Source organism: Mirounga angustirostris, unplaced genomic scaffold (assembly GCF_029215605.1).
Source record: "Mirounga angustirostris isolate CCGP_5_RB_7025 unplaced genomic scaffold, mMirAng1.0.hap1 SCAF_16, whole genome shotgun sequence".
Classification (NCBI taxonomy): Eukaryota; Metazoa; Chordata; class Mammalia; order Carnivora; family Phocidae; genus Mirounga; species Mirounga angustirostris.
In genome coordinates, this window is record NW_026991724.1 from 14,225,878 (window position 1) to 14,253,491 (window position 27,614).

Genomic DNA, 27,614 nt, shown 5'->3' on the forward strand with positions numbered 1-27,614 from the left:
GCTTCTCCCTCTCCCACTCCCCCTGCTTGTGTTCCTGCTCTCGCTCTCTCTCTATCAAATAAATAAATAAAAATCTTCAAAAAAAAAAAATTTTTTTTTTACTTTTTTTTTTTGAGAGAGAGAGAGAGAGTGCACAAGTGGGGGGTGGGTGGGGAGGAGGTGGGAGGGAAAGGGTCTTAAGCAGACTCTGTGCTGAGCCTGAAGCCTGACACAGGACTCGATCCCATGATGTCGAGATCATCAACTGAGCCAAAATCAAGAGCTGGATGCTCAACTGACTGAGCCACCCAGGTGCCCCCAAAATTTTACAGACTTTTAAGATGGTAAATAGTGTCATAAATCACCCTTGAAAAAGATTGCACCAAAATAATACTTACATCAACTGTATCCTAGGTGAATAAATAGCTTTAAAATACTTAAAACAGGTAATATTTAACGCACTTTCAGAAAGATTATGACAAAACAGGTACAGAGATCTCCCATCCAAGTACTAACCAGGCCCGACCCTGCTTAGCTTCCGAGATCAGACGAGATCGGGCGCGTTCAGGGTGGTATGGCCGTAGACAAGGTACAGAGATCTAGACAAGCAGACACCTCACCCACAGTAAGAAATGATAACTAGGGCACACCGAAAATACATGTTAAGTGTTAGGATGCTGACTGGATGCAGTGGAGAGTGTTAAAGATTTCACGGTGCTTATTCTTGACAGAGTTGGTTGAAGAATGTCTTCAAAACCTTCTGAGTGGCAGAAGAGAGGACAGTTGGCCAGAGAGAAGCATGTCTTAGTTTGCTAGAACACTTCTTTTCAAATGCAGCCAACCAGTCCCAGAAGTTTAAGTACACTGACATGTTTTGTTTTAAATGAAATTCCTGGGAAACTTTTAAAAAAGCTGTTCTGTATTTTCTACACTGAAAGATGGTTAGTACTTCCCAAATTGTACAAATCTTTCATGCTCCAGTAGGAGGTTAAAATCTGCCAATCGCACTGGAAATTCTCTTTTTGCACCCAAGTTTCACGTAACAAATGAGTGCATCAGCTGAACAAAGAGCAGCAACATTAGGCTCACAAAGCCACCAGCACAGGCAGGTAGGCGAGTTACTGCAATTACTTGGGGAAAAGAAACTCCCACCGCTATAGTAACGTCAAGTCAATCAAACTTACCCGTAATCCACTTTCATATGCTGCCCATTGAAGAAAAACACAGTAGATGGAATATAACTGATGTCAAAATAGTGCGTGTAAACGGGAGTTCGGTCCACATCTACCAGATATATGGCAGCCATTTTACTCAGGCCAGAAGAGGTCTTAGAAAGCTGCAAACAGAGAGTGACAGGTAGGTCACAATACGAGAGGCAGCTAAGGTTTCTTCTGTGAAACTTTTTACTGGGATATTCTGTTTGAAAGAAATTCCTGGGGCGAGAATCTCTCCTGAGTTCCACATTAGACACAGTATAACCTTATCATTCAGAGTCTGAGTCTCTGTTGGTAGACTTGTGAGAGGGCCCTGGGAAAATTGTGTGAATACATTTTTAAAAGTACATTAAAAAAAAAAATCTGGTTTTGGTAGTAAAGTTTTATGAACTTTTTGTGGATTTATAAAATCCATGTTCACTTAAACAAAAACAACTCAGAGGTATGTACTGTGCACTGAAATTCCCCCAAATCTCTTTCCTTCCAATTCCCCCATGAATGATAATTATAATAAAAATAGTGAAGACTTGCATGGCAGTTATTATGTGCTAAGTGTCCTAAGTGCTTTACACTTGTTAACTCATTTAATCCTTACAACATTCCTATGAGGTTATTACAGTCCCCATTTCTTAGATGAAGAAACTGAGGTAATCTGCCTCCAGTCACATAGCCAGTAAACAATACAGCTGGGACTTGAACTCAGGCAGCCTGGCTCCATGATATTCCCTCTCCTCTACGGCTGAGGGTATAATCCTCTGGCCCTTTCCCCCCTCAGGTTAACATATCACACGCTCATTTTTAATCACAGTAATAAAGATTCTTATACAGGATCCACATCATGGGTAGCAGCAATAGAGATGCTGGGAAGAGGTCTCAGTTCTGGGGTAAGTCTCTCTCCATAATAAAAAGAGACAGGAATAAACCCATTCTGTCTCATACTCCCCTCCCTACTCATCAGAGTATGAAGATGTGTTATGAAATCAGAGATTATCATCAGGCACACAGTGGAGGCAACACACAAGAAAAGCTTATCTGCAGGCAGAGAAATGGAAGTTCAAACCCCAGCTCTGTAGGTTAGTGGTTTTGTCCTGTGGGCCGTCACCCGACCTCCCTGGCTGCCGATCATCTCCCCGCATGGGAATAGTAATTGTCCTACTGTCATGAGCACCAAGGAAAATAATGTTCACAGATGCTTGTTAATAGTGTTTCTGGTCCTCCACGGCCTTGTTGGTGAAACTGAACTTGGATGGCTGCTGGTGGGCAAGGACATCTAGGACAGATTCAGCACAATCAGAGACGTGGGGTCCCAGCTCAGGGCAGGCACATGACCAGCTCCTGGTGAAAGTGTGCCAACAAATGAAAAACTGTGTCTCTGGGCCTGACCGCTCCCTTCCAAGCACTCTGTAGATACTGAAGAGAGAATATATAGATTTTTAATAAAAGCCATTTATTTAAAAAATTCACTTACTATATCATCTAGCTGCAGACAGACAGGATCCTCGTCTCTCCCAAACCTGAGGACCAACACCTTCTCTGCAGTACTTTTTATTGCTTGGTCTACTTCTTTTTTGCTAGTTAGCTTGGGCAACAGGAAGCTCATCTTGAAATAATCCAAATAGTAATCCTCACTGTCAGTTCTGAAATACAATTGCAATATTTAAAGACAAAGTAAGTGCATGCGTCCTAATAAAAAAAACAACAACTTAATTTTTGGAGTAGGTAATATACATACATTTTATTCCCAGAGGAAAAAATGGTTTCATACAACAAAGTATCAAAGTAAAAAGAAAACACTAAACGCACAAGCTGGTGGCAAGTCCACCAGCTTAAAAACAAACAATATAGAAATGTACACTGTGAAAAATCTCCCTCCCTTTGTCTGCCCTCAACTGGCCCCATTTGCACTAGCCTATTTCTCCCCACACACCATGTAGCTACTTTCATTAGCTTCTCACCTTATCTTCCAGTTTAGTTATGCATTTACAGGAAGATACAATATGCATTCCTATGTTTTTTCCCTCTTTTGCCCCAAAGATAGCCTATTCTATCTGCCAGTGTGCCAGCAGGAAAAAGATGACATTCTCAAATTTGAAGAGATTATACGAAGACAAAAGGGTGCAGTGCTGTACTTCAGCTAGTAAGAGCAGGGTGCTGTTCCTACCCCTAGGCCTGAAGGGGCTATGGGAGGGAGCAGTTAGCAGAAGTGTGTGGTCGGGACTGTGGGGTGCAGAAGGCCCTTGTATAGGGAGTCAGCCTGCAGTGAAGGGATGCAGCCACTCTTCTCCCTCCCTCTGATCTGCTAATGTGCCCACTGGCTGACTCAAACTGGAACCAGACAGCAGGGGAGATGCAAAAGGCAGCCCAGTCTCCTGGTCCCAGAGCAGTCTAGAGAAGGAGGAAGAGTGGAGCTGAAGAGGCAAATGACAGATGTCCAGCACACATATTTTACCCACTCTTCTGCACCTGGCAGTGTTTTACCTAACATGCAAAGATCTTTCCATATCCCTACACACACTGTCACAGCGACATACTATTTCATGCATGGACCATACGTTTTATTTTTTTTAAAGATTTTATTTATTTCTTTGAGATAGAGCGAGACAGAGCATGAGCAGGGGGGAGGGGCAAAGTGAGAGGGAGAAGCAGACTCCCCTGCTGAGCAGGGAGCCCAATGAGGGGCTCGATACCTGGGCCGAAGGCAGACACCTAACCGACTCAGCTACCCAGGCGCCCCTGTACCATACTTTTTAAAGTCTTTTACTGATGGAGTATTATCATGCGTCCTGGCTTAAAGATTCTTGGTGCATATCTTACTAAATGCACCTCACCACATGGCAAACAGATCATTTAAGGGTGTGTGTGACAACCACACACAAAAAATAAACAAGTCATAAAATACTGAGATAGAAGGGATCTAATCCAATCCCCCCATTTCACAGACCTGTTCGCTTACAGTTTTCGTTCTAGCTACAACAAGGACTAGAATCCAAGCCACCAAATTTCTAATGCAGTGTTCCTTCTGCTATAATAAGTTCCTATTTTTTTAAAAAAATATTTTATTTATTTGACAGAGAGAGACATAGCAAGAGAGGAAACACAAGCAGGGGGACTGGTAGGGGGAATTCAAATAACACCAAACAGTATGTTACTGATAAAGAGGAGGAAGTGAGGGGAGGGCAAAGCTGTCCACTGGGACGAGGGGCCTGGATAATTGTTGGAAGAGAGGAAAACTGATGCCACACCTAAGAATATGTTCATAGCAAAGAATACCAACAGAGACTTCACAAAAGAAGAGGTACAAATGGACAAAGTTTGTACCTTTGGAAAGTTAAGCTTTACTAGTAAACAAAGAAAAGCAAATTAGAAGATTACTTGACAAAGGCATTAAATTGGTAAAGCGAAACAATAATGCAAGAGTGTGAACGGACACGCATTTCATTGCCCCCGCTGGAATGCAGGGAAGCAAAAGTTTTCTAGGAAGAAAACTTTTCTAGGAAGAAAACCATCTGAGCAACAATTCCATTTCTGAGAATTAATTCGACACGTCTACAAAGATTTATGTAGAAAAGATATTATTAGTGGTGAAAAATTGGAAACAATCTAAATGGCCCAAAATAGGGGACTGGAAAAACGACAGTACAGTCCTGCAACATATTATTACACGGCCAAAATATTGTGTTAGAAATGAGTATTTCAGATACTGAAAAGTTCTCATGATAAAGAAGTTATAAAACTATACAAAGTGTGATCCCACTGCTGTACAAAACCTGACTATAATACAAATGTATACATTTGCATATAAAAACAAGTGGAAATAAATACCCCCAAATACCATCAGTGGTCATCTCTGCGAGTGAACAGACAGGAGAGAGCGTTTCTTTTTTCAAAATAGTCAAGATAAATAAACATACATATATTTAACGAAGCCTGTGGTTGGGCTACTCCTGGTCCACAACCGCTACGGAAAACGATACTTACTTTACTTCCCTCTCTTCCACTTCAGGACTGTCCGCAACCCTGACCCCTTCTCCAAACAAGGTGGGACCCCAGCGACTCCTACGCCAGCGGCAACCTACAGTAACCCAGCCGCTAGGGCTTGGCAACTCTCGGCGGACCGCTTAAGAAAACGGAAACGGAAAAGAAAATGCACAGGCGCAGTAGGTAAACTTGAGGTCGATCTCCTCAATAGTCCAACAAGCAGAAGTGGTTATTCTACTCATAGTCCACTTTGCCCGGTTTCGGCCGGAAGCCGTAGAGTCACTTCCGCCCTTATCAAACATGACCGACCTCCTCCCCTCACCCTCCCTTTCCTCTTGCCTTTCAGACTAACTGTGATTGGTCGCGATGAGACTCGGAAGTGTCTCTGAGCCGAGTCCCAGAGGAGGACACTCTAGCCTTGAGTGCTTGGTCGCTTTTTGTCCCACAACCGGAGCGGGGAATCGGCGTTTTCCGGGCCGCACTCGATGGTATCTTTGGACAGATAGAGGGGATCGCGCAAGGTATTATGGGACAATAATGGCCGCGTTTAAGGTTTATGTCTGGATTTCTAAGGCGGTCTGAGTGAGGGGTGGTGGTGCCGGCGCCCCAGAATCTGGGACAGAAGGTCCCGAGAGTCGGGCTTGGTGAGGTGAGTGTCCCTTATTCCTTCCTGAACTGCCCTTCGCCAATCATGGCAGCTCCAGGCGGGGGATATCGGTCCTTCGCTCAGGTTCCTGCCCGGGTTTGCGAAGTCTCGTCCCTGTCACCCAACTTGCCTTTCTCACCTTAGGGATGCTGCGCCGCTCAGGCCTTCTCCATCCTTTCTCCTTGATCTGGTCAGATCCTGCTGCTTGGCGCGGCCTCACGGAGGTGCAAGGATGCTGTCCAGGGGTCACCCTGCACCCTTCCTCAGGCTTCTGCATTAGTCCCCTCCCAGGCAGAGACCGAGCCCAAGTAGGGATCCCGTGTCTTCCTTTTCTTCGTCATAGTGGTATCTTTACTACGTGATCTCATCTACTAGAAGCCGAGGATTTTTGTCTGTTTTGTTCTCTGTTCTATTCCTATTGCCCAAAACAGCAACTGGCTCACGGAAGGCAGTCAATGAAAAATTGTTGAATGAGTAAATCTAGTTTTTCTTAAAAAAAAATTTTTTTTTAATCCTATGTGGCTTCTTTGTCATTTATCATTCTCCAGAATCCAGCCCCTTAACGTCTTATTTGTTCTCAGCAGCTAATTAACTCTTGTCAGATCAGATGCCTTATCCTGGGTTGTTGGTATGTTCCTTTGCTGTCTCTAGAAATGTTTGGCTTCCCATTCTCCATTCGTCAGTTTAAATTCATTCATCCATTTATTCATCAAACGTTTATTTTGCTAGGCACTGGGCACAGCAACAGCAAGACAGACAAGGTTCTCTTTTTCCCATTATAGGAGTATATTTTCTAGTTCAGACTACTGCTGACCAGAACACATATGTGTTTACCTTCTTATTTAGATTTCCTCACATGCACACAGATGTCACCAATATGCAGCTCTCCCTTTTCTCTTCTGCCTGATGGCATTTTTCCAAATGCAACTCTTGTGTCTATGTTCATATTATGTGTCCAGTCTGTTGGGCGTTATTTCTCTATAGAGCCATGCATGTTAATTAGAGCTGGGCAAAACATTCTGGATTCCGGTGGTACCTGCACCTTGACAGTTCCTTTGCTTCACTGACTTGTTGAAAGGGGAATTATCCAAGCACGCAGAAATCAGTGTATGTTTATAAGTGAATGGTGTGTAATGGGAGGTAAAGAGGAATTTGTTACAAGTTGAGTGCCGGAAAATCTTACAGTCACCTTAATACTTTCAGGAACACCATTTCATAACGAAACCTAGTGTTTCTCATCAATATTTTTGGTGAACGTGGATTGTCATTAAATAGATTTCAACTGCTGTGAGGTAATTCTTTTCTACAACCACAACTGGTCCCAATAAAGCCATTAATGAATGGATCACATCCATGGTAGCCTTATACCCCAATCTGCCTACTCTACTGTACCTGTAGTTTAAAGGGAGGGAGAAGTAGAATAACTCAGGTAGAAAATGTTGAGCCCCAGTTGGTATATAGGAGCACAGCAAGTAAAATAATGTAACACCTTTATGTAACACTGTATATTTACAGAGTGCTTTCACATACACTCTAGTGTTTGATTCTCACAATAGCTCCATGGATTAGATAAAACAAAAAGTATTTCTATTTTACAGATAGAGAAATTATGCCTAACCAAATATTAATTTTTCTGCTTACAATCATGCAAGTAGAAAATGTCAAAAGCTTGCATTCTAATTGAGGATTTGGACTTAAAATCTAGTGGTGTTTCCCCTACAGTCCCTTTCTAGATGCTATGATGTTCTAGCAAGTGTCCCTTAGTGAGGTCTGTTCTTGCCTGGATGATACCCTCTTGGATCCTGGTGTTTGGTGGGTGTGCGAGTGTGTGTGTGTGTGTGTGTTTATTTCTGATGTGTGTTGGGGTGGGAGTCGGAGGATCTTTTGAGATTGTCATTGACTTAATGGAAAGGTCTTGGTAAGAGGTAGCTAAACAAAGCCTCGTCTTGTTGGGTAGTTAGCCTCCTGAATATACTTCTAACTATAGTTATCCTGGGTTATAGCAGAGTTGAACCTTCTCTTACCTCCAGTACAAAATGGGTTGTCTCCCTTCCACAGACATCCCAGAGTCTGTCATGGAGGACACCAGCGAGGATGCCTCCATCCATCGATTGGAAGGCACTGATCTGGACTCTCAGGTTGGCGGTCTTATTTGCAAGACCAAAAGTGCAGCCAGTGAGCAGCATGTTTTCAAGGCCCCTGCCCCCCGCCCTTCATTGCTGGGACTGGACTTGTTAGCTTCCCTGAAACGAAGGGAGCGAGAGGAGAAGGACGATGGTGAGGACAAGAAGAAGTCCAGAATCTCTTCCTACAAGGACTGGGAGGAGAGCAAGGATGACCAGAGGGATGCTGAGGAGGAGGGCAGTGACCAAGCTGGCCGACATAGCCGAAAAGACAGGTAAAGGCTTTAGGATGGGTTGACGCAAAGGGAACGAGAATGGCGGTCAGAAAATAACATTGCGTGTTTATTTCTGTTTTCTTGTTGGATATGTAGACCTTTATGATTTTATTATGATTCTGTAGTATCTAAAGTGGATAGGAATTGGTGTTTTCTTCAGATTTGTGGGGAACAGTCAAAGGCAACTAAAGAGAGGATGGGGGTTAGAAGTGTTTTGGGTTGTTGCCATAAGTAAGCCTGTCGGGAGATAAAGTGGAAAAGGACAGGTCAGCCAGCCAGAGGTCTGGGGGCAAGGGTTTTCTCCTATAGAAGGGTCTTTTACTAGTTGCCCTCCCTGTTTCAGACATTATCGATCTGCTCGGGTAGAGACTCCATCCCATCCTGGTGGTGTGAGTGAAGAGTTTTGGGAACGCAATCGGCAGAGAGAGCGGGAGCGGCGGGAACATGGTGTCTATGCCTCGTCCAAAGAAGAAAAGGATCGGAAGAAAGAGAGATCACGGGATCGAGACTGTGACCGCAAGAGAGACAGAGGTAACCGGTCGGCGTAGTTCCTGTAGCCTGTTAAACATTTGAATTAACATGTCAGCCTCTTTTGTATTGCAGGAGTTTTTCTAATGCCCAATAATTAGGGAGCACTGTTGGTTTTGATTGTGTCAGGATTGGGAATAGCAGGCAGCTTAAGAACTGTTACTTGCAACAAAGCTGCTTTGCTTGAGGGTGTGGTCCTCATTTTATTACAATTGGTGGTAAAGGTGGTAACGGGTAATATGTATAAGAAACCAGAATTTACAGCAGTTTTGGTGAAAGAGAAAGGACAGTGCTGGGGAGCAAAGCTAGACATAAAATCCAACGCTGGTTTTGCTCAGTATGGTTGTAAGTTTTATAGTTTATAGACTTGTAACTATTAAACAGCTATTCACTGTAGACTTATAACTATTGTTTTTTGAATTCTTGCAGGAAAATAACTGTTACTGTGAGTTTGAAACTTTCTAGCCAGTAACTATTTTTACCCCTTGAAAGAGTGGGGCTATGTGAGTTCAGGAGCCCAAGGATCGCATTAGAGCAGTGCAGGTTGCACCTGTGAGTGAGTGGGGAGGCCTGTCCTTTCTCTAGGGTGAAGACAGGTGGAAGTTAGCATGCGACACATAGACCCTAAGCTCTGTGTGTGGCTCTTGACAGATGAGCGGGATAGAAGCAGACACAGCAGCAGATCCGAGCGAGATGGAGGGTCAGAGCGCAGTAGAAGAAATGAACCGGAGAGCCCGAGACACCGACCTAAAGGTAGACTGAGCTGTCACTTGGGGTGACTTGTGAGGGATCGAGTGTGTAAAAGGTGGGGTGAGCGAATCCCGTCCTCAGTTGATTTGCTGTGGGTAGAGTCAGAATTGCTGATTCCACTGTGAACTTCTTGGAATACTTGGTTCTGAGTCATATGGGGAGGCCCTGGACCTGTCGAGATGGATCTGCTCCTTTAAGCTGATGGGCTGGTTGGCTGAATGGCCAGTTTGCCAAATGGCAGGAAAGAATAGGGAGCTGGGGAAGAGGATTTATTAAAAATAATTATTTATATCCAAGAGTATTGTGTAAGAGTAGTATGTTTGCTGAGAGAAATTGGCTGTTCCTTCAAAAGTTATAAACACACTTAAAAAAAAAAAAAGAAAAATGTTATAAACCCATGAAAACTGGACCATTAAAATCCAGGTATCTTTAAAAACTGTCCAAACCATGTTAAATCTGTTACAAATAGTTACGTGTTACAGATATAAAGTTTATACTTTATAAAGAAATTTGGGGAATTGACTTTTGGCTGATAGCTCTAGAGCCGTGTCCTGGTTAAGTTAGATGTTTCCTGTGGTTATGTTCTTTGTGGCCCCAGATGCAGCTACCCCTTCAAGGTCTACCTGGGAGGAAGAGGACAGTGGCTATGGCTCCTCAAGGCGCTCGCAGTGGGAATCGCCCTCCCCAACGCCTTCCTATCGGGATTCTGAGCGGAGCCATCGACAGTCCAGTCGTGATCGGGATAGGTGATGTTCTGGACAGAGCAGCCCGGTTTCTCTGGGTGGCTGGCACAGGGTGGACGTGAGGAGGGCAAAGGGATCTGGGCTGGGAGAGCAGATGGCAGCTGGGGGACATGTCTCAGCTTAGTGACTACCCGGTGATGCTGGTTATACTGTTGCCCAGGTCTGTGAGGAGCAGGTATTCAGATGACACACCTCTGCCAACCCCATCCTACAAATACAACGAGTGGGCCGATGACAGAAGACACCTGGGGTCCACGCCCCGTCTGTCCAGGGGCCGAGGTAAGGCAGGGAGGGAGGAGGAGGCAGGAAAGCAGGATGGCTTGTCCCGCTGAGGCCGAGCAAAGCTGTACTTTGGAGCGGTGCAGCTCTGCAGGGCTGTTGGTGGCCGCTGGGGATAAGCTGGGGTCATTGGGACTGACCTTCTACGTGTTCTCCTTCAGGAAGACGCGAAGATGGCGAAGAGGGAATTTCCTTTGACACAGAAGAGGAACGGCAGCAATGGGAGGATGACCAGAGGGTAAAAGCTTGACATCTTTGAGGGGCTGAACGAGGGGTGGTGGCCCTCTGTAGGCGAGTGGGCAATGAGTGACGCTCCAGTGGAAGTGGACTTTGATGACGGAGGGTAACACGGGGCAGTCTCGGGAGCTGAGCCCTATTCAGTCCCGAAGCCCTGGAATCTTTACGGAGGCACAGGCTCGGTGGTGACACTTCCCACCGGATGCAGGGCTGGCCTAACTTTTTAGTTAAGTGCTTGTGCCACCGTGTGGTAGACATAAGAAGTGCCGTCGCGAGTCAGTCCCCATAGTTCTCTAGAAGGCTCCTCGTCCAGCAGGGCGGCCCTTCCCGCACCTGTCATCGCAGCAGTGACTTCGCAGACATCTCTTCTCTGGCCTTGTCCTTCTCGTAAGCTCCATCTGTCCTTGTTCTCATTGCTCTGTCCCCTGTGCTGCAGCAAGCGGACCGGGATTGGTACATGATGGACGAGGGATACGATGAGTTCCACAATCCCCTGGCCTACTCCTCCGAGGATTACGTGAGAAGGCGGGAGCAGCACCTGCATAAACAGAAGCAGAAGCGCATTTCGGCTCAGCGGAGGCAGATCAACGAGGTGGGCTGCCCACAGTAGTCGGAGCCGACTCAGCCGGAGTCGGGGGCGCGTGGTGGCAGCACAGCTCGCCTCCCCGTTGCTGCCGTACCGGCTGTCGCCGCCGTACCGGCTGTCGCTGTACCTCCGGAGGCAGAGGAGGGGTGGGCGTGGAACCTTTCCGCAGCTTCAGATAAACCCCCGACTCCTAACTTCTTTCTTTTGCAGTCCTTCCTCGAGGGCTGCCGTGGATGGGAAGTGATAGGGTGGGTCCTGGCTCTGTGTTCTTTGTGTCTCTGAGTGGGGCTTGCGACACTCGCCCTGTGTCTGTCCGTATAGAGGTTCTGACTTAGATATCAAGGGCTGCTGCTTGGAAAAAATACTGCAGGTGATTTGGGATCAGGGACTCTGCTTTCTAAGGAGCTGCAGGGTACGGAGGCCCGGGACACGTCTGTGGTGTCCCCTGGCCCTTCTGTCAGGACTTGATGGGTGGACTTGCCCGGTGACCTTTCGGGATGCCTTTTGGCTGCAGTCTGAGCGTGCCTCCTGTTGTGTTGTCACAGGATAACGAGCGCTGGGAGACCAACCGCATGCTCACCAGCGGGGTGGTCCATCGGCTGGAGGTGGACGAGGACTTTGAGGAGGACAGCGCAGCCAAGGTGCACCTCATGGTGCATAACCTGGTTCCTCCCTTTCTTGATGGGCGCATTGTCTTCACCAAGCAGGTGAGGCCCACGGGGCCCGAGAGAAACCAGCTTAGATAGAACTGAAGTGAACAAAGGAAAAAGAGGGGGAAAAAAGGCCCCCCGCCTGATAGGGTAGCAGTCTGTTCCATTTACTGGGGCTGCTATGAAGTGGACCTGCCTGTTGAGTTTAACCATTGGTGGGGAACTTCTTTTTTTCCTCAACCTTCTGCAGCCAGAGCCCGTGATTCCAGTCAAGGATGCCACTTCGGACCTGGCCATTATTGCTCGAAAAGGCAGTCAAACAGTGCGGAAGCACAGGGAGCAGAAGGAACGCAAAAAGGTTGGTTTCCTGTCATTTGGGGCTGGGGAGTTTCTGTTGTGGGTTGTTTTTTTTTGGGGGGGGGGGTCTTTCTTTTTTCTTTTTAGAAATTGTGTTAGATCTCACAGATAGGGTTCCTTTTGGAAGTTCGAGGGAACTCACAGAGCAAGAAAGAACTGTTGGAGGAGGGCATTGTGTTCCTCCACCAGGGCCTTACTGAAGACAACCGCAGGGCCCAATGGTTGGGGAGCTTGAGGTTGAAATGAGGAAGCAGGCTCAGTGCCACTGCTGCCTTGTGGGAGTTTACCACCTGCTGGATGAAGCGTCTTGTCAAGTGGGATTGACTTTCCATTGAGCACAGTCGTGTTACACGATGGGGCCGACTTACGTTTTGTAATTTTTTTCAGGCTCAACACAAACACTGGGAGCTGGCTGGAACCAAGCTGGGAGATATCATGGGTGTCAAAAAAGAGGAAGAGCCAGATAAAGCTATGACAGAAGACGGTAAAGTGGACTATAGGTAGGAGTCTTGGTCAGCACCGGGCTGTCTCCAAAGACTGGTGCCCTCCAGGATGCTTGCTGGCGAACGGATAGAATTTGTGGTTTGTGAATAGGAAAGTCATGTCGCTTTGGGTCTTCTGGTCCCTTCTGGTCCCTTCCTCCGGTCTTTCTCTCCTACCGTCTTCAGCTTTTCCTCGATACTAGTCCTCCTGCCACTACTGCTGCTGTTGTAGGCACAACCCCGCCCTGCCGGCATTAAACAGCTCACACATACTCGCGCCCTGAGGTCTCACGACAGTCCCATGTGGGTAGGTGCTCTCCTTCCCATGTCCCGTGTGCAGAGCAGGAGGCCCAGGGAGGTTAAGTAGCTGGTTTGAGGTCATCCAGATAATAAATGGTGGTGTGGTGATGAGACCCGGATAGCGGAGCTTTGGAGCCCAGCCGCTCTGCGTAAGCGCGTTTCAGATGTTCAGTATTAGAAGGTGGGCTTTGCCCCCTTAGGTTTCGGTTTAATGGAAGGAGGAACTACTTTTATTTATTTATTTATTTATTTTAAAGATTTTATTTATTTATTCATGAGAGACAGAGAGAGAGGCAGAGGGAGAAGCAGGCTCCCAAGGAGCAGAGAGCCCGATGCGGGACTCGATCCCAGGACCCTGAGATCATGACCTGAGCCGAAGGCAGACGCTTAACCATCTGAGCCACCCAGGCGCCCGAAGGAGGAACTACTTTTAATGGGTTTGAAAATAGAAAGGATTGTCTTATCAGAGAGTGACATCCCTGTTCATAGAGATATTTAAGCAGATGGCAGAAAGCTGCTTATTGGGGTTCCCACCGTGGGTAGATGGCTGGACTCAAATGTCCCTCGCCAGTCTCATCCTCTGAACATTCTAAAGTCTTGTCAATCCAGCAGCCAAGTGAATAGTTCTCTGTACCCCTGTGAGAAATGACCCAAATCAGGAGTCGGTACTACCAGTCAGCCCTTGTTAGCTTGTAATTAATGTAATCACTTAGGCATTGACTGTTAGCCGACCAGGAGTGACGGTGAAACTAGAAATACTGCTGGCAGAGCGTGGGGTGGGCCTGCCAGGGGACAAGTCTCTCGTGGGGAGGACGGGTAGCGGAGGTGTGGCCTTCAGCAGCACCGAACCGCTCTCTCTTTGCCGTGCAGTCTGGGGAGACTCACGTAGTACTTTTGAGTCTAGGCCTATGTGCATGTGTCACATATTTGCGTGCTTCCAGTAGAAGCTGTTGGTCAATACTCAGGGGTGTGTTTGGTCTCATAATTCTTTGAAAATGAAGCTGTTCAGACTATGCCGTCCTGCCCAGAGCAGAGGGTAGAGGTCTGAGCCTGGTCAGGACTCTGCAGCCTCGCCTCCTCCTTTTAGCCCTTCACGTTTCATGCAGAAATCAACACCCCCCAGTACTCTGTACAAGATCACGACCCAGTGATTTCAGCTCCTCTTTAGGGCCGAGATTTGGCCCGTTTGCTAGTCTGAACTCCTGTGAGTCATACTGAGCCCTGTTTGACCTGAGGGTGCTGGGTATGTTGTGGATGATGGCTTCTCAGACAGCAGTGCCAGTTCCTGGGGCCAGAGGACATGAGGAGCATCTCAGATTACCTGGCTGCACTGGGGTCTCAGAGACTTCTTGCATCTTGTTGAGGTGGTTCTCGTTCTTGGGTGTTGGAAGAAGGGCAGGAACCCCGTCAGGAAGAACAATGTGGGAAATTGTGCAGGGTGCTTAGGCTGCTGTGTGTTCTCAGGACAGAGCAGAAGTTTGCAGATCACATGAAGAAAAAGAGCGAAGCCAGCAGCGAATTTGCCAAAAAGAAGTCTATTCTGGAGCAGCGGCAGTACCTGCCCATCTTTGCTGTGCAGCAAGAACTGCTGACTATCATTAGGTAATTCCTTCCCGGGGCCTGGGAGGACCACGAGGGAACCGGGCTCCCCTTTGTCCCTTGTGTTGACTCAGTCGCTCTTTTGTTTTGGGGCGCTGCATCTGATGGGGAAGACAAAGAATTTTTTCTTATGTGACATAAGCAGGCAAAACAGCATTGCTTTGTTAGAGTTCACTTCTTTGAACCCCACTGTCTTCGAGACTTTCTAGAAGATGTCTCGGTTCTAGGCCGTTTTCCCAGGGAAGCACCTTTCTAAGCAGGCGTGCCCCTTGCCTAGCTAGATGTGGGCATAGGAGGTGGCCCTGTCCTGTTGGAGCCTCACAGGAGGCTGACCTTCCACCTAGCCCACCTTGCCCTTCGTGTTCTCTCCCTTGTAGAGATAACAGCATTGTGATCGTGGTTGGAGAGACAGGGAGTGGTAAGACCACTCAGCTGACACAGTACTTGCATGAAGACGGTTACACGGACTACGGGATGATCGGGTGCACGCAGCCTCGGCGTGTGGCTGCCATGTCTGTGGCCAAGAGAGTCAGTGAAGAAATGGGGGGAAACCTTGGTGAGGAGGTGAGTGGGCGTGCGGGCTGAGCCGTGCGGCTTCCATCCATCTGAGCCGATCTGCTAAGGCCTGGACCCAGCACGGGGTGTGCCAGGGCTTCTGAGCCCTTTCTCTCTGACCTTCAGGTGGGTTATGCCATCCGCTTTGAAGACTGCACGTCAGAAAACACCTTGATCAAATACATGACGGATGGGATCCTGCTTCGGGAGTCGCTCCGGGAAGCGGACCTGGATCACTACAGTGCCATCATCATGGACGAGGCCCATGAGCGCTCCCTCAACACTGATGTGCTCTTTGGGCTACTCCGGGAGGTGAGTGAAGGCTGTGCGGTACAGTCCGTCTGCACCCCTGGGGCTTTGAGCAGCGCGCCGTTTGTAGTTGGTGACCCAGGTGCTCCAGGCGGGCTGGGCTCTCGCCTGGGAGGCTGAGGGGGCCTCTGACAGGCCAGAGTGTCCCCTGAGGCCTCCAGGTTGCCAGGGTCAGACCTGGTGGTGTAGTTCACTCTGTTCCTGCTCAGCTGAGTGAATCATGGTTCTCTTGGCTGTGGCTCCCTGGCTTCAGGCTTCAGCATTCTTAAGAGTCTAATGTGCCGCTCCGCCAGCTTCAGCCTGTTTCATTTGGGAGTAATGTTGGTGAGACTTGGGTGCGGGTGCCAAGGGTTCCAAATCTCTAGGGAAGCCTCAGACTGACCTCTTCCCTTAGGTGGTGGCTCGGCGTTCAGACCTGAAGCTCATTGTCACGTCAGCCACTATGGATGCAGAGAAATTTGCTGCCTTTTTTGGGAATGTTCCCATCTTCCACATCCCTGGTCGTACCTTCCCTGTTGACATTCTCTTCAGCAAGGTACCGAGGCCTCCTTTTTTGAACTGATCCTCACCTCTGATGAGAACCCATCTGGAGGGCAAGGGTTAGGGCACTGATTTGGGAAAGTTTTGTGGGTACCATGGGGCAGATGGTGCATCCTGCAGTTCTAGGGCTCAGAGATAAAGAGCTGTACCCTGGGGGAGGTTTACTTTTATTAGAGCAGAAGTGCAGGGCCCAAGGAGGGCAGGCAGGCCCATCTGTAGCCCTGAACGTCCACCCCCTGTAGCCCCACACCAGCGACTGGCCACTGGTTCCCAGAGGGGTGCTGGCCTGCATTTCCCTTGATAACTTTCCTCTGACCGTGACCCTGGCTGGTGTTGCAGACCCCGCAGGAGGACTACGTGGAGGCTGCAGTGAAGCAGTCCTTACAGGTGCACCTGTCAGGGGCCCCTGGGGACATCCTTATCTTCATGCCTGGCCAAGAGGACATTGAGGTGTGTGACTTGGTCATAACTGTGATGAACGGGTAGTGTCCTGCCTGTGAGGGGCTCTGGTGTCTCATGGCTCCTCTCTCTGCCCTCAGGTGACCTCAGACCAGATTGTGGAACATCTGGAGGAACTGGAGAATGCACCTGCCTTGGCCGTGCTGCCCATCTACTCCCAGCTGCCGTCCGACCTCCAGGCTAAAATCTTCCAGAAGGTGTGTGACACCAAGAAAGTCTGTCCTGGGTCCCCACCTTTGGGTCTCCCTGGATTTTCCCCAGGGAGGACAAGAGAGAGAGGGTGTTACTTTTCTGGCAGGGGTGGGGGTGCTTTTTTCCCTGTGGAGTCTTTCCTACCTGCGGGCCTACAGCCTGCCCCCCTGTACGTCCTGCCCGGCTCTAGGCTCCAGACGGCGTTCGGAAGTGTATCGTTGCCACCAACATTGCTGAGACGTCGCTGACTGTCGACGGCATCATGTTTGTTATTGACTCTGGTTATTGCAAATTAAAGGTAAAGGAAGACATGGGCGCTGGGGCCGTGGGCCGTCACCCACAGTAACTCAGTCGGTGGGAGGGCAGGCCCTGGGTCCTCGGCCGGTGGTGCTATTTCAGAGGCTAACATTTGAGTGCTGATTTCACCATGCACTTGACCGATTTAATCCTTGTGATAACGCCACGAAGTAGATGATTTAATAACTCAATAGAGATCACAGAGCTGATGTTTGTGGGGGACATTTCTTAAGGTTCCCGGCTTCAAAAGGACGGCTGCCAACGTTGCTAGAACACTATGCTCTGATGTGTAGCAGCCTGGGCTTGTCTGTCTTTGTCCCAGGGCTGCCTCCCTTTTGCGCCTTGCTCTCTCCTTCATCAGCTCTTTTCTGTCCCCTCCAAGGTCTTCAACCCCAGGATTGGCATGGATGCTCTGCAGATCTACCCCATCAGCCAGGCCAATGCCAACCAGAGGTCGGGGCGCGCTGGCAGGACGGGCCCAGGTCAGTGTTTCAGGTAGGAGCCCTGTGCTAGCCGGCCTTCTGGGGCGGTGCCGGGATGGCAGAGTGTGGAGCTGGGGTGGCGGGCACTGGACTGTGAGCCCACACAGGGATGCCGGCCCCAGGATCCCTGAGGCTGGGCGCTGGTGGCGGGACTGCCATGTGTTGGTCTTCTCATCAGCAGCAGCCTTTGCAGGCAGCTGTGAGGTCTGAGCGGCTTCGGGTTTCCGGCAGTGCTGCGTGGCAGGCAGCCCCGCGTGGCAGGCGCCCTCACTGGAGCACAGCACGCTTTGCTTCGAGGCACCGGGAGAGTTGGGACAGCGTGGCTCCTCCACCATGGGGATGCCCGCGCAGGCGCCAGGCCTGTGGGAGACTCAGCAGGGCCTGGTGCTCTCCCCGGCAGGCTCTACACCCAGAGCGCCTACAAGAACGAGCTCCTGACCACCACGGTGCCCGAGATCCAGAGGACCAACCTGGCCAATGTGGTGCTGTTGCTCAAGTCCCTCGGCGTGCAGGACCTGCTGCAATTCCACTTCATGGACCCGCCGCCCGAGGACAACATGCTCAACTCCATGTATCAGCTCTGGATCCTAGGGGCCCTGGACAACACCGGTGCGTGGGCCCCAGCGGCCGGGAGAGACATGGGGTTCGCTCTCTCGACCTCACTGCGTCCCCTCAATGTCCGGATTTGCTCCTCTCCCAGGTGGTCTAACCTCGACGGGGCGGCTGATGGTGGAGTTCCCGCTGGACCCGGCGCTGTCCAAGATGCTGATTGTGTCCTGTGACATGGGCTGCAGCTCGGAGATCCTGCTCATCGTGTCCATGCTCTCCGTGCCGGCCATCTTCTACAGGCCCAAGGTGGGGACGTGGCGGCCACGCTTCTCTTGCCCCAGCGGCCGCAACTCGGGTGACAGGGCTTGAGGAAGGACTAGAGGGGACCGGTTTCTTTCTGTATCATTAACATGGGGTGGAGGGACAGGAGTCCAAAGAGTAATCTTGCTGTTTTCTGGTAAGCAGGTTGGGGTGAGGGAGAGCCTGGGCTAGATCAGGGGTTCTCAGAGAGTGATTTGGAAATTGACAAGAGCATTTGTTACCTTCTAGGACAGTTGTTTCAGAGCCCCCACATTTTAGAGTAAATGTTTTGTCATAAGCTATGTTATTTTCCCTGTGTTGTCCAGGTAACATATCAATGTGTTTGAAGTTGTGTGTGCAGCCAGGTGCAGGGTCTTCTCAGCCGGCCTGGACTCCGTGTGCTCAGAGTAAAGGTCCTTTTTCCTTCCTAGGGCCGAGAGGAGGAGAGTGATCAGATCCGGGAGAAGTTTGCTGTCCCCGAGAGTGATCATTTGACCTACCTGAATGTCTACCTGCAGTGGAAGAATAATAATTACTCCACCATCTGGTGTAATGATCATTTTATCCATGCCAAGGCCATGCGGAAGGTAAGGGCAGTAGCTCAGATGAGCAGGCTGTTGGGGTGAGGGGTGATAGGGAGGAAGAGGCGGGTGCCATCCTTCTCTGCCGCATGTCTTGCTCTAGGTCCGGGAAGTGCGGGCTCAGCTCAAGGACATCATGGTACAGCAGCGGATGAGCCTGGCCTCGTGTGGCACTGACTGGGACATCGTCCGGAAGTGTATCTGTGCCGCCTATTTCCACCAGGCAGCCAAGCTCAAGGTGAGCCCGGAGGAGCCTGGTTGCAGCCACTTCCTGGTCTGATAATTGTTTCAGGGCAAAGTTCTTTCTCATTGTCTAGTCCTGCAGGTCTAGGCTTTCCCCACCAAGGCAAGGGATGGAGTGGCTGCCCACGTGAGCCGCAATTTCTTGATGTGGCTACTGGTTTTGTCTCTTCCCTAGGGAATCGGGGAGTATGTGAATATCCGGACAGGGATGCCCTGCCACCTGCACCCCACCAGCTCCCTCTTTGGAATGGGCTACACCCCAGACTACATAGTGTATCACGAGCTGGTCATGACCACCAAGGTGAGTCTTTTCCGACAGAGCTGGCGTGACATAGGCCTACCTCGCTGGGCCAGGCCTTTGTAACCCTTCATTGCTTTCCGGTATGAGCTTTGAGCTCGGGAGACTCGAGGCCACATGTGTTGCTTTGAGGGGAGTTGAGATTGGTTTTCAGTTGGGTTTGGGGGAAGCTTACGTAGAGTTAACCTTTAGTAGACAGTGGCCTCAGCTGCGCCAGCGGGATTGTTCCCTGCTTCCTGCCTGGGATAAGCAACCCCTCTTGGTGTCATTAGAAGGGCCTTCTAAGGGGCTAGGCCTTTTCTCTTGGATACTAGGGGGCATGTTTTCAAGCATGGAGGAGGAATTTAAATGGGAGAAAGGATTAAAATTGCAGTGTCTAGGGCTTATGTCTGCCTTTTTCAGCCTCAGAGGGCTGGGGGTCAGGCCCTTACCACATGGGTCCTAATTATGGAACTGCTGTGGGAAGGACAGCCCAAAGCACTGGTTCTTCTGTGACCACCACTTTGTGATCCTTCTGCCTGCAGGAGTACATGCAGTGTGTGACCGCTGTGGATGGAGAGTGGCTGGCGGAGCTGGGCCCCATGTTCTACAGTGTGAAACAGGCAGGAAAGTCTCGGCAGGTAAGCATCCTGCACTTGCCATGGAGGTTCTGCTTGCCTGTGTGGACCCATTTTCCCCTCAGCCTAATATTGAAGACATGTCATCATCTGACTGCTACCCTCTTACTTCTCTCTCAAACACAAAAGCTGTGATCGAGCCAGGTTGGTCTGTTAGATTTCCCCCGTCTGGGACGCCTGGGTGGCTCAGTCATTAAGCGTCTGCCTTCGGCTCAGGTCATGATCCCAGGGTCCTGGGATCGAGCCCTGCATTGGGCTCCCTGCTCGGCGGGAAGCCTGCTTCTCCCTCTCCCCCTGCTTGTGTTCCCTCTCTTGCTATGTCTCTCTCTGTCAAATAAACAAAATCTTAAAAAAAAAAAAAAAAAAAAAAGATTTCCCCTGTCTGCTCTGGTTGCTTGGTCTGCCTAGCGTTCTTTTTTTTTTTTTTTTTTAAGATTTTATTTATTTATTTAAAGAGAGGGAGAGAGAGCACAGAGCCTGATGCGGGACTTGATCCCATGACCCTGAGACCATGACCTAAGCTGAAATCAAGAGTTGGGCACTTAACCAACTGAGCTACCCAGGCCTTTAAAAAAACAAAACGAGGGCGCCTGGGTGGCTCAGTTGGTTAAGCGACTGCCTTCGGCTCAGGTCATGATCCTGGAGTCCCGGGATCGAGTCCCGCATCGGGCTCCCTGCTCGGCAGGGAGTCTGCTTCTCCCTCTGACCCTCCTCCCTCTCATGCTCTCTGTCTCTCATTCTGTCTCAAATAAATAAATAAAATCTTAAAAAAAAAAAAAAAAAAAAAAAAAAAAAAAAAAAAAAAAACAAAACAAAACGAAACACCTTATTATTGAAAAGTACAAATATTCATAAAAGTGTAAAAAACAGTATAGGGAGCCATCATGAATTTGTCACCTGCTCTCCATAATGATCAACATTGGTCAGTCTGGTTTGGCTTATTTCTACCCTCCTCCACACACTCCTTTTTTTTCTTGGAAGAATTTTAAAGCATATTTTAGACACATTATTTCACCAGTAAAAACTTGAGTAAGCATCTCTAAAAGGACTTACTTGTTTTTAAGATGTAATGTTTATGCCGTTGTTGCTTAACGGAATTAATCCTTAATGTTATCTAAGTCTCCAGTTCTTATTCATATTTCTCCTTTTATCCCAAAGATAACTTTTTGTGATTGATCTGCTTGGATTAGGATCCAAATATTACAATTAGTTGTTATATGTGTTAAGTCTTTTATTCTAGAACACGTTCTGCTCCCATTCTTTATTATGGTATTGATTTATCGGAGAAACCAGGTCACTTGTAGAATGTTCACATTCTGTATTTGGCAGATTGCTTTTTTGTGATGGCGTTTAACTTGTGCCTCTATCCCATGTTATTTCTACAAACTCATAATTAATCTCAAGTCCTGATAGGATTCAGGTTTAGCTGTTTTGGGCAAAGATGCATAAATGCATGTGGTGTTGTGAACATCCTTTTAGATGCTGTCAGGAAGGTAAGGTCTGGTGGTCCCACTTTTGGAAAGGATGCTGAGACTGGTCAGTGGTTCTGCCCAGTCCCTCCAGGAGAAGTTCTCTAGCCACTACTCCATCTCCTCCTGGTCTCACTGTCTGTGGACGGCCACCGCCTAGAGCTAGGATGCAGGGCTGCAGAAGGTGGCAGGGCTCTTGCTTCCCCTCTTGTCAGTACTGTCCGTGCTGGGCCTGCACACATCTTCCTTATGTGTGTTCTTCCCAGCCAGGTGGTCATGTCTTCCCAGTGTCCTGTACCTCCTGGCATCACTGTGCACTTGGTAAGAGAGTGAAAGTGCTTACTGAATTGAGTGGAGTGCGGAGACATGACAGGGTTCGGACTGAATCGTGCAGTGTCTGGCTTGACTCAAGGAGGAGAACAGGCTTCGGCCTCAAAAGACAAGGCCGCCTTGGTGTTGGGGCAGGGAGCCATGTGGCCCTGGCTCTGGGAGCTGGCCCAGAGAACAGAGCACCTGGCTAACGAGGCTTCCTCACCTGCCGCTCCCCGGTACGTCTCCCTCTTTTCTAGGAGAACCGCCGACGGGCCAAAGAGGAAGCCTCTGCCATGGAGGAGGAGATGGCACTGGCTGAGGAGCAGCTGCGAGCCCGGCGGCAGGAGCAGGAAAAGCGCAGCCCCCTGGGCAGTGTCAGGTGAGCTTCGGCCTCGGGACCCCGGCTGGGATGGAGCCTGTCCATGGGAGGTTCTGGGGACCAGCCCGAGAGACCAAGCAGACCCGGATGCAGGGTCACGATTTAAGAGAAGTTGAGCGTAGGGCTGAATGGGGACAGAAATTGACCGGTCCCACATGGAGGCATGGGAGGAGTTCCAGACGCACTGTCACGGGTGGTGATAACATCTGCCTGGTCACTGTCATGTTGTACTGAGGCCTGCGGTGGTCTGGAGAAGTTCCAGCTTCACTGACAAGCGAGGACTTGGAAATCATGGTGGGGATGGGAGGGGAGCCTTGGAGCCTTGGGCTTCTGTGTCTGCTGGTGCCCGAAGTTAGGTCAGACTTCACAGGTGAAGGGCACAGTTCTCCATAAGACTGCCTTCACGTCAGACACCAGCTGCGAGTTGGGGGGTTGCCAAAGGTCACTCTCACTTCTGACCAATTTGCTACAAATTTGGGGATCCCCGTGGACTCCTCCACATTCGATAATTTGCTAGAGTAACTCACAGAACTCAGGAAAGTACTCTTATTTACGATTACGATTTTATTATAGCCGAAGGATACAAATCAGAACCAGCCCAAGGGAGAGACACAGAGAGTGAGGTCTGTGATGGTCCCACATACGAAGCGTCCGTTGTCCTCAGGGCTGCATTACCTTCCTGGCATGTTGGTGCATGATAGTGTGCACAGAGCATTGCCAGCCAGGGGAGCCTCAGTGTCCAGAGCTTCGATGTCCAGAGTTTTACTGGGGTTTCATTCATGGGCATGAATGGTTGAGTAAACATCCATGTGATTGACTCACTCTCTAGCCTCCTCCTTTCCGCAGAGGTTGGGCTGACCACGAGGCTCAAAGTACAGCCCTCATCCTGAATCATCTCGTTAGGAGAAATTACCAGATGTGGTCTGAGGGCCCACCAGGAGTAACAGAGACATTCAGTCCCTTGGGAAATCCCAAGGGTTTAGAGATTACCTCCCTGGACCTGGGGACAGGTGCATGGGTGGTTCATTGGTAGAATTCTCGCCTGCCAGGACCTGGGGACAAAGACCAGCTAGATTCTTTATTAGACAGGTGGAGTGGCAGCCTGGTGAGGTGGCTGGAAGACTACCTCCATAGCTCACTTAGTAGGTATGAAAGGGATTGTTAAAAAATCTATCCTTGGTGGATATCAGAATGAGGTGGTATTTTATTCTGCTTCCCATTACAAATGAGGACGGCAGCGGGGTTGGGAATGTATTGGGGGAGGAGACCCTTCAGTCCCAAAGCCTGCTCACATACCAGTTAGAAGCAGCAAGGCCTCGGGCTCCTTGTCCTCCTGTACATCCTGGTTGGAGTGAGCAGCGGCGTGATTCCTCATCCCTCCTTCTGTGTCTCCAGGTCTACAAAGATCTACACTCCAGGCCGGAAGGAGCAAGGGGAACCCATGACCCCTCGCCGCACGCCAGCCCGCTTTGGGCTCTGAGCTGAAGCTTTCCCTGCAGAGGATGCAGCCACATATTGAGTCCTGAGCCCTGTGGCTAGAGCACCCGGGGCCTGCCACAAAACCCTTTCATCTGCGCGCTTTCATCTTTGTACATCATGGCCCCTGGGGGAAGGTCCTGCAGGGGCCAGCTCAGCAACAGAGGGAGGAGGAGCTCCTCACTGCAGGCAGGGGGTGCGGGGCAGCTGAGAGCTGCCAAGGCCGTGAGAGGGGGCCGGACCCATTGTATCCAAATAAACCATTCCTGGGACGCTTGGCTTGGTATATAAATGACTTGGCCGTGACTATCGTTTTTTAAATTCTGTGTAAAGCAGCAAAATAGAGCTAGAGGGAATTGTAATTTGGTTATAATTCAGGATTTGGAAATAAATTTATTGTTTGTAAAATGTTATTGCATTTCAGACTGTTCCTTTTTCCCTCACTGCCCTAAGTCACGTAATAAATAACAAAATGGGCAGGACTCCCACTTGACTTTCCTTGGGTGGATCCTTCTAAAACCTCAGCTTGCCTTATTTCTGTTTTCCAGGTAGCGCCTCTCTGAGGAGGGTTGGCAGGGTGGGACATAGCTGGCAGGGAATGATAATGGCCTGGGGCCCTGGGCAGGCCAAACTCTGAGGGTGCCTTGCTCTTCCCCAGGCTGGTGGGCAGGGCAAGGCTGGCCAAATGGTCAAGTGGGAAGGAGGTGAGCAGCCGCGCACCCTCTGCCCTTCCCCAGGGGTGGGTTGGCTGCTGTATTGCTCAGAATGGCAGAAGTTTCTACTCTGCAGGTGAAAGGGTGACGTATTGGCAAAAATAGCATAAAATATTGCTTATTGATTTTCACATAAAAGATGATCCTTGTTGGATCCTCTAGTTGGATCCTTGTTGGATCCTCTAGTCCTTTCTCTTGTTAAGCAGCTTATATCTGCTGAGGTGGCTTTTTGGGTATTTGGCCCTTTGCATCACCCATGGCCCTTATTTTATGATCCCCTGTGCGGGGCGGTGGGGGAGCTTCTGCCAGGCGTGCAGGTTGCAAGGTTCTGTGTTGGGGCTGAATCACTGATGGGCTTGGCCTGGGGCTCAGAAGCACCTTGATCCCAGGCCAGCGGTGCTCAGCTCCAGCCTCTTGGGTCATGCTGCTGACTATTCTACTCCCTTTCTCACTTTGTTCCTGGGATGTGAATTTAAAATTTAAGTCAGTTTTATGGATGAGTTTGGAAGCCTGGCTTTGCCAGCCAGCACCAGCTACCACCTCTACTTCCATTCTCTTTACCTCTAACTGCCTTTATTGGGAATTCAGGTAGAAACTGACTTTTCACGGCTCTGGAGTGAAGAGAGGGCTTCTGGCTGCTCGTCTGGGAAGGCTTCTAATCTTGGCACTGGTTTGGAGGGCTAGCAGAACGTGTCTATGTGCTCTGTGGAGAGAAGTAAGCTGGGTATGTGATCTAGTTACAGACTTGGGCTAGGGATGCAACAGAACAGGGCAAAAATTGAGGTTCCAGTGAATATGGCTTTGTTACTAACAAACAGGCTGTGACCTTGGTCACGAACTTACCTTCAAGTTCCCTAGGTCACAAAAACAAAGCCAGAGGTTATAAAAACCATGGGTCAACCCAGCCTTCTCATTTAAAAACAAGGAACAGGGGCACCTGGGTGGCTCAGTCGGTTGGGCGTCTGCCTTCAGCTCAGGTCACGATCCCAGGGTCCTGAGTTCGAGCCCAACATCGGGTTCTCTGCTCAGCGGAGAGCCTGCTGCTCCCCCTGGTTGTGCTCTCTCTCTCCCTCTCTCTCTCCCTCTTTCTGTCAAATAAATAAAAGCTTAAAAAAAATAAAAATAAAAATAGAAACAAGGAACCCCTGGCAAGGACATCTGACACATACAGGTGCCACAGGCTTTGTGGGAAGGATCCCTGCCCCCCAGCAACGCTTCCCGAATCTGTTTTGGTGTTGGGAATTCCGCACAAGCGTCTGTCTGGACCTCTGACTCTCATGTTTTCTTTAAATTATGGACCTTTTCCATTCAGATCCACCTTAAAGTTCCTTCCAGCTTTAATAATCTGATTCTTACCACCTCTTCCTCAGATAATAACCAAACCCCCCTACCCTGCCGAGATACAAAGCATGTCTGGAGTACCAGCTTTCAGGCTTCCTGGTGTGAGGGAACAGAGAGGCTGTTCAACTGGACATTTTTACGGGGCCCCCTGTTGCTCTCAGTCACATGCATCTCTCCTTAAATGCCTAGTTGATGGTAATGGTACTTTAGACACATTAAAGGTGTCAGCAGTTGAGGGTCTCAGGCTGAGATGGGGCTCATTCTAGGGACCCCAGAGCTTGCTTGCCAGGTCCTGTCATTGTCAGAAAGCTTCCTTCTCAGCTGGGCTGTGTAGAGAAGGCTCAGAAGCCAAGTGCTTATGGGGCACCACGGTGGTTGCAGAGAGCTCCTCCTTCCCTTTATTAGGGAGGCAGGTTGCGGTGGCTGATGTCTGCTCTGGGTTTCTTCAGCTCGGGGGAGGAAATGATACTCCAGGTGGGCAGAAGAGGATCTCCTGCAAAGGATTCTGTGGGCCCCAGGTATCATATCTGAGTGACATCTTCCCACTGGGTGGCCGAAGCACTTATTTTACCGACAATCCCCGTGGCTAAAGTCAGTCCTAGCTTCATAGCTCTTTTCTTTCCTTTCTTTGGTTACTTCTTAGAGCAGTTGTAGGTGCGCAGTGAAATTGAGCGGGAAGTACCAAGATTTCCCATTTACCCTCTGCTCCCACACAAGCACAGTCTCCCCACTACCAACGTTCTACCTGAGTGGTTCATTTTTCACACTCGATGAACTTACATTGACACATTATCCCATAGACCCCATAGTTTCCGTGAGGGTTTACTCTTGGTGTTAGATATTCCGTGGGTTTGGGAAATGTATAATGACATGAATCTAGCATGACTGTATCATACAGAGACCGTTTCTATTATCAGCTGTTCAGACTACCTTTTAGAAACCCCTTTGGTTATTTCTTAAAGAATTATAGTTAGCTTTCCTGCCCTTTGCCTTATCCTTAGAGAAACTACATTTCCCTAAGTACAACCCCTCTATCCCATCAGATCTCCTCCCTGGCTGGGCTTGCAAGGCCAGATGGCTGGGTGACATATCCGTGTTCTTCCGGCTCTGCTGCCCCTTTGCTTCCCATAACTCACTACCAGCTGTGCTCTGGTGTAATCACACCACAGGAAGTGAAAAATAACTTTGAAAAAATGTACCATATGCAAAGTATCCAGATACTATTGTCTCTGGCCAACATATATGATACCTTTTCATAAATATAGAGACAAAATGCCTTTTTTTTTTTTTTAGTAGACTATACTGGGGATTTTAATGACATTGAAATTTTGTTTGAATAAATGAGTCACAGGCTAGAAGCAGGAAGTCATTTCATTAGTACCAGGTTCTTCACTTTTTGTTTCCTCTGGAAAATATATCCTTACTCTAAACCCGGTGGGGGTACATAGTAAAAAATAAGCATAAAAAGCAGACAACAACTGTCACAGCAGAGACTATCAGAGATGCCCGTCACCCCTGCCCCATGCTGCACTTTGAGTATTTGCCCTCGCCAAGTTCTGGCAGGGATATGCTATATAACATGTCTTAGCTTTTGTCTGGCTGGGGAGGAAGGCAAGAGTATTTAAGAATCCTTACCAACTAGTGGGTTTCTTCACTTCTCCTGCCCCCCTACCCTGAGACACAAACTCTTTCATTTCTTTTCCTTACTTTACCTTAGTAGCTAATTCTCTCAATTTCCTACAGACCAAGAATATAAATTCCAGACATGTATTCAGT

General features: G+C 49.0%; 2 protein-coding genes across 7 annotated transcripts in view; one reads left to right on the forward strand and one right to left on the reverse strand.

Annotated features, from left to right (window-relative positions):
- Positions 1-6,113, reverse strand: part of TXNL4B (thioredoxin like 4B) — a 40,655-nt gene extending 34,542 nt beyond the window's left edge. For 2 of the 5 annotated variants that reach the window (XM_045890822.3, XM_045890821.3), the window contains exons 1-3: positions 5,172-5,345; positions 2,662-2,830; positions 1,164-1,315 (exon numbers count right to left, since the gene is read on the reverse strand). In XM_045890822.3, coding sequence (XP_045746778.1) covers positions 1,164-1,315; positions 2,662-2,793 — 284 coding nt within the window. In that variant the 5' untranslated portion in view covers positions 2,794-2,830; positions 5,172-5,345. Of the gene's footprint in view, positions 1-1,163; positions 1,316-2,661; positions 2,831-5,171; positions 5,383-5,956 lie in introns of those variants that run through there. The other 3 variants (XM_064580865.1, XM_064580864.1, XM_064580863.1) reach the window with 3 other exon arrangements.
- Positions 5,518-24,192, forward strand: DHX38 (DEAH-box helicase 38). 2 transcript variants are annotated; one of them, XM_045890818.3, is made up of 27 exons: positions 5,518-5,692; positions 7,876-8,215; positions 8,559-8,746; positions 9,395-9,496; positions 10,092-10,239; positions 10,397-10,515; positions 10,677-10,753; positions 11,189-11,344; positions 11,884-12,045; positions 12,239-12,346; positions 12,733-12,845; positions 14,592-14,729; positions 15,104-15,290; positions 15,408-15,593; positions 15,985-16,125; positions 16,470-16,580; positions 16,670-16,786; positions 16,972-17,079; positions 17,461-17,573; positions 17,961-18,169; positions 18,261-18,415; positions 18,841-18,996; positions 19,094-19,228; positions 19,409-19,534; positions 20,056-20,151; positions 22,187-22,308; positions 23,704-24,192. In XM_045890818.3, the coding sequence occupies exons 2-27, from the start codon at positions 7,893-7,895 to the stop codon at positions 23,786-23,788; spliced, it is 3,681 nt and encodes a 1,226-aa protein (XP_045746774.1). In that variant the 5' UTR covers positions 5,518-5,692; positions 7,876-7,892; the 3' UTR covers positions 23,789-24,192. The 2 variants fall into 2 exon arrangements, with proteins under 2 accessions (XP_045746774.1, XP_045746773.1); XM_045890817.3 differs by having other exon boundaries at positions 5,681-5,820.
- The last annotated feature ends 3,422 nt before the right edge of the window (positions 24,193-27,614 follow it).

What these genes read in the sequence shown, in the direction of transcription:
- DHX38 (XM_045890818.3), top strand. Translation starts at nt 7,893, where the DNA reads ATGGAGGACACCAGCGAGGATGCCTCCATCCATCGATTGGAAGGCACT. An exon ending in GACGGTAAAGTGGACTATAG is followed by an intron (nt 12,846 to 14,591) that starts GTAGGAGTCTTG and finishes GTGTGTTCTCAG; the next exon opens with GACAGAGCAGAAGTTTGCAG. An exon ending in CCATCTTCTACAGGCCCAAG is followed by an intron (nt 18,416 to 18,840) that starts GTGGGGACGTGG and finishes TTTCCTTCCTAG; the next exon opens with GGCCGAGAGGAGGAGAGTGA.